The sequence below is a fragment of the Eublepharis macularius genome, chromosome 1, assembly GCF_028583425.1.
Source record: "Eublepharis macularius isolate TG4126 chromosome 1, MPM_Emac_v1.0, whole genome shotgun sequence".
Classification (NCBI taxonomy): Eukaryota; Metazoa; Chordata; class Lepidosauria; order Squamata; family Eublepharidae; genus Eublepharis; species Eublepharis macularius.
Genome location: NC_072790.1, coordinates 113,781,425 through 113,787,424, shown reverse-complemented (window position 1 = coordinate 113,787,424; position 6,000 = coordinate 113,781,425). Strand labels below are relative to the sequence as shown.

At 41.8% G+C, this 6,000-nt stretch overlaps 1 protein-coding gene across 1 annotated transcript in view; it reads right to left on the bottom strand.

Moving 5' to 3' along the window:
* Positions 1 to 1,820: 1,820 nt before the first annotated feature.
* L3MBTL3 (L3MBTL histone methyl-lysine binding protein 3) overlaps positions 1,821 to 6,000 on the bottom strand; it is a 165,136-nt gene continuing 160,956 nt past the window's right edge. The window contains exons 20-21 of the mRNA XM_054996165.1: positions 5,168 to 5,230; positions 1,821 to 3,092 (exon numbers count right to left, since the gene is read on the bottom strand). Of these exons, the coding sequence (XP_054852140.1) occupies positions 2,949 to 3,092; positions 5,168 to 5,230 (207 nt within the window). The 3' untranslated portion in view covers positions 1,821 to 2,948. The remainder of the gene's footprint in view (positions 3,093 to 5,167; positions 5,231 to 6,000) is intronic.

Sequence of the window (6,000 nt, the reverse complement as noted above, 5' to 3'; positions counted from 1 at the left end):
ACAGCCCTTCAAGTACTTGAAGATGGTTATCATATTACCCCTCAGTTGTCTCCTCTCCAGGCTAAACATTCCGAGCTCCTTCAAGCTTTTCTCATAGGCCTTGATCTCCAGACCCCTCACCATCTTCATTGCCCTCCTCTGGACACATTTCAGCTTGTCTATATCCTTCTTAAATTATGGTGCCCAAAACTGAACACAATACTCTAGATGAGATCCAACTAGAGCAGAGTAATACCCCTCCCAATTTAATATCATCGGCAAATTTAATAAGCATTCCCTCTATTCCTTCATCCAAATCATTTATAAAAGTGTTGAACAGAACAGGTCTCAGGACTGATTCCTGAGGAATTCCACTTGTCACTCTTCTCCTAGAGGATGATGAACCATTAACTATCACTCTGTTGGGGCCTAGAGATCTCTCAAAATCACAACTGATCTCCAGGACATATTAATCAGTTCCCCTGGAAAAAATGGTGGCTTTGGAGAGTGGACCCTATGGCATTAAACTTCACTGAGGCTCTCACCTCTCCAAACTCTGCCCTTCATCCAAATCATTTATAAAAGTGTTGAACAGAACAGGTCTCAGGACTGATTCCTGAGGAATTCCACTTGTCACTCTTTTCCTAGAGGATGACGAACCATTAACTATCACTCTGTTGGGGCCTAGAGATCTCTCAAAATCACAACTGATCTCCAGGACATATTAATCAGTTCCCCTGGAAAAAATGGTGGCTTTGGAGAGTGGACCCTATGGCATTAAACTTCACTGAGGCTCTCACCTCTCCAAACTCTGCCCTCCCCGGACTCCACTCCCCAAATCTTCAGAAATTTCATAAACTAGAGCTGGCAACCCTAGGGTAACATGTAAACACATCACCATACTTACATCATGGTTGTTTACATGTGTTACCAGGCAAATGTAAGACCTGCCAACACCAAAGCACATCCCCACCCCAACTAGCTTCAATGATTCTTATTCCCCACATATTTTCATGCTTATTTTTGCAGCCTTATAGGTTCAAAAAAACTCTATCGGAGAATGGATGTATGTTGAGATCCGCAGGATGTCGAATTCTGCATTAAGTACCAAGGCTGGGGCCACTGTATAAATCCACTTGTATTTCCTGTAGTGTATTCTGTATGGTTTATCCAATTCTCAATAGCAGCTTTTCAAGGACAGAGAAGCTACTGAGACAGGTAGTAAAAACTGCTGCTAGGAAATTGGTCTATTTGTGGAAGCCTTGGCTGAAATAAACCAATCTAATCTTGATGACCAACATGTTTTTAGTGGCACGTGCTGAAGTCCCAAGGTGTCTGAATAGGTGAAAGACTTGCTCTGTAGACTTATTTCAAAGATAGTCTCTTGATATATGCCTAAAATCCATACCTATTTAATTAGCTCTTTCCTTGCCATGCTTGACCAATTTCCTGTTGTCTTCAAATTATTGAATGCAATGCATTCTCAAACAAACCTCTTAGTAGATCTGCAAATTCCCCAGAAGAATAAATGTTTCGGTTGTAGGACTGAATTTTTAGGTAGCTACTTTGATCCAAGGAAAAATCCAGCAACAAGCCATATGCATTTTATTAAAACCAACAAAAATATCATAAAGTAGCATGCAAACTTTCAAGTTCTCCAGAGCTTTTCCTCAAGGTGGTGGTGGTGGTGAGGGGAATGTTTCAGACCATATATAAAGGACTCTTGTGTGCTGGGTGGACCTGGCATTAATTTGCACTTCAGCCTTCTTGAAAGAAGGGGAAAAATTATCATTCCCCCCCTCCACAGTTGATATATTTGATCAAATATGTCACTACCGCCAAATGGAACACACCATTTAAAAGCCCAAGAGTAGAGGGAAAATGTGAGAGTCCATAGTCTAGGTTAATAGAACCAGAGATTAATTTTGATGAAACACTAGGTAAAGATTAAAAGGAAGACACACTGAGTACTATCACCTAGTGAGTGGGTGGATATAAACCTCCACAGCAAATCATCTTCCTCCATCTGAAAAATCTGTCCTTAAATGTGGTATTTCCCAAAATAAACAGAGATTGTATGTAACTATTTTGGTTCAGAGAAAAATCCGAAACAATGTAAGACTTTTTATTAGGACCAACTAAAATATCACAGAGTATGATAGTGACATTTGCATGTGATTTATTGATATTTTATTTGGGTCTCATAAAAGGTATTACATTTTAAAAAATATTTTAGAATCAAGATATTACCTTTTATATAATCATTTTTAATTTTTTTTCTGTTGTCTCAACAGGCTGCAGACTAAACATGTCAGTAACACAACACAGGTACGATTACTTCCTGGACAGTGAATGAAGTTGCTGGTGGTTCTTACTGTGGTAACACTAATAAGGCCAGTGGAAGAATTCATTGAACCTTTTTTTCAATCGTGCAAAAACAAAGCATCAAAAAGAGTTTTGTTCTCCAACATTTTTTTCTTGTAAGAGACTAGAGAAATCATAGTCCAGTATCAGTTGTCAGTATGAACTATGGTACAAAATGACACAAAAAAATCTCCATTATTACAGACCAAGTAAGCTGTAGATAATTTGTTATGAAAGACAGAGGGGGGGCGGGAGGGTGGGGGGAGACTGCTCTATGGTGAATTCATGTGATTTCTTAGAATAAAACTAATATGTTCATAATTTTAATATACATTAATGATCTCCCTCACCAAATTAAAGAAGCCTAGTTGTGAGCTGTCAGTTTGGTAGATTTCTACTCTTTTTAAGAGTATCTTGCTAAAAATCTTAAAGCACTTCTCAGAAGTGTTCAGTTGCCCTGGTTCTCAGAGAATATCAACACTCCATCCATTCCAGCTTCCTCTTCTTCCCTTTGGACAGTTCTTGTTTGATGATCCCTTTAAGTCTTTGTGCTTTGAATAAACTTTGAGCTGCACTGGACAGGCTTCCCCTGTACATATTTTCCATCAGAGTTCATTGTGAGAGTTCTTCTCAGCAGCTTTAAACATCAGGATTGAGTTGAAGATTTTTAGGGCTGGTCCGAGTTTAATGCTCATTATTTTGACTATGTCTGCTTGGGTCATTAGCAGAAAAGCTTCTCCATCAATTTGCTTGAAAGGAAAAATGCAAAAGCAATCATGTCAATTTCTCTGAAAGTTTAATAATGTACAGACTTAAAACCCCATCGTTATATATCTAATTTTGAATATGGCTTAAGATCCAAATAATTAAATTCACAGATCAGGGCCATGTATGGAGACGGGAGATTTTTCTACAAAATTGGGGATGCCCCTTGTTTGCAGAAAATTCTAGAAACAGCAGAAACAAAACTGAGTTTTACAAAAAGTCTCCAAAGAACAAAGTGTTATCTGAGCTTCCGCAAATAACATTATGGTGGTGGGGAGATCCCTCTCCACACACAAGCCTTTCACACTCCTTGCCATCCAAGGCAGGTAAAGGCCAGGGTCTGCCACAACACGCCACCTGTCTAGCCTCCATTACAGCAAGCAGAGCTGCTGATCCAAATCCTCATAGGGTCCTCTCTCTTCTTCCAGAGGCTGCTGCAGACTTGCAGCCAGTCCCTTGTATGTACCTCCCCTCACCCAGCTACAGCTCAGGGCAACTGGAGAAAAGGGGACTCAGTGGGACTTTCCTTATATATACACTGCCAATTTTTAGACTAGGCCCATTTAACATGACCAGAGTGTTTGTGTTTGTGTGTGTCAGATACTTCCCCTCAGCTAATGATCTCAAGCCAGACAGGGTTAAACAAATCAAAAATAAACTTTATTTACATGATGGAACATAGGAGTGAATGGATTTTTAACTAATAACATACTGGAGTTAATCAGGGAAGGTTTCAAAATAAAAGAACAGATTAATAGCCAGATATCTTTCTGCTACCTCCTTTAGCTGTGTCTCAAACCCTCCTCTCCCACAGTCTCTCCCCAAATCCTCCTTTTCCCTCCAATGGACTCTAACTCTCATGGGCTCAGCATTCAGCCCATTCTCATTGGCTGTCTCTCAGCAGAGGCTAAGCTGGAGCCAGTTCTGTCCATCACAAACATAAAGAAAACATATTTTGGGATGTTGTGTGTAGAGTGAAGGAGACAATGGCAGACGCAAAGAAGCTGGTGAGACAGAGAGGGTAGGTTGCTTTCGGAGTGGGGGGAGGGATACCATTGGGAAAAGACAAAGCCAGCAAGGGAAGAGAGGCACTGAGCTCTAGGGTGTGTAACTTGGGTTTCCGATTTGGGAAAAATATCCAAATTGAATCTGATTTTTAAAGACTTGGGATTTCCGAAACAGGCCCAGCATGATGGCCCCGATTCGGGAATGCTGAATCAAAGCTTCCCAAAGCGATTCGGGTCACTTCAGAAAGCTTTGGGGTGCTTTCAAACCCCGTGGCTGGCCCCAGCTGACTGGCAGAGGGATCCCCCCTGCCGGCCAGCTGAAGTTTAAAGGGCCAAGCAGCACAGAAAAGGCTCTTTAAACTTCAGCTGGCCCATGGTGGGATCCCCTCATGGGCCAGTTGAAGCTTGGGAAGCCACACCCCCACTTATTTCACCCAATGGGAGGGGGAGGAGGAAACCCCTTTGTCCCCTTCCCATTGGGTGAAATAAGCAGTGGGGCGGGAAGTTTCGGTGTGCTCTGAATCTTCACAGAGCATACCGAAGCAGGGCAATAAGTGGCTTGCCGCTTCAGAAATCACTTACTTCTGATTTTTTTCCCACTTCAGAATTTCCAGAGCGGGAAAACTAAATCTTTCTGTCTCTGTACACCCCTACTGAGCACTGGCAGCATTTGGACTGCTGCTGCTTTCACTTTTGTCTGCTTCTCTTTCCCATCACCTCTTCCTCCTCCCCAATAGGAGTGAAAGAGAAGACAACAGAAAAAAAAGGAATGTGCATGGTGGGGTAATTTCCAACTTAGCTTCTAGACAACATAGACATTTTAGGCTTAGTTCTGGCACAGGCTCCTCATTGATCTAGTTAGAAGCCATGCTTGGATGGGTTCAGAAATAAGCTCGAAACCAAGAACAATTCTAGTATAAATTCCAAACGCCCCCCAAATTGTTGAGGAAGGCAGTATCTTCTCTTCTGCATGACAACAGCAACAAAGAAACATCCTATTTCTGTTTAAATATTGAGTTTTGCCTATTAAAGAATTCATTTGACAAACTTACTTCATCTTTGAATACTTTGCCATGTTCCTCGCAGCCTGGTAAACTTCGTACGAACTCTGAGACCTGCCAACAAAATGGTATAGGGTTTAAAATAAAAAGCATAGCAACCACCTTACTAGAACAAACCAATAGTCCATCTAGCTCAGTATTTCGTCTCAAATAGCTGTAGAATAATCAGTGATTTTTTAAAGAATCTAGCAGTAATATCCAACCCCCATGAATTATGTCTTAGAGATAGGCACGAAACAAAGCACGGAAGAAAATTCCGAACAGAACTGCTGGTTTGTTTGCAAAGAAACGCGTTTCATGGCTCCACATTTTTACAGAACAAGCAAATTTACCTACTGTTCTGTTTCTGCTTTTCTGGGAAGCCAGACACTTTGGCACCATTTGCCCCCAATCTGAGGCCTCCACACTTGACTGGCAGCTGTCCTTGCCAAGTAGAGAGCTCCCATTTCTGGCCAATCCAGCCAAGAAAAAAAGGGGGGGGAGGGTTAGGATCTCTAAGGCAACTGAGGAGATGGGCCTTCAGTAGCCATGGTAACACCAATCTCTTCCTCCCAAACCATGTTAGACAGTTCTTTCTGCCTACCAGAGTGCTCCTGTGTTGTTCAATCTTGGCTTTTCCCATAAACAGAGGAAGCTGTGTGACCTGGTTTCATTTTCTCCAGAGTGAGTTAGGGAGTAAAGAGCTGGCTGGCTGGCTGTATTGCTAGGAGAGGAACTTGAGAGGGATCTTTGGCCTGCAGTGCGCTTCTTGCTTCTTGGAAAGACACTAAAAATCTTCTTTTCTTTTCTCTTTCTGCCTTTTCTTACTGGGGACTGGGGAAGTT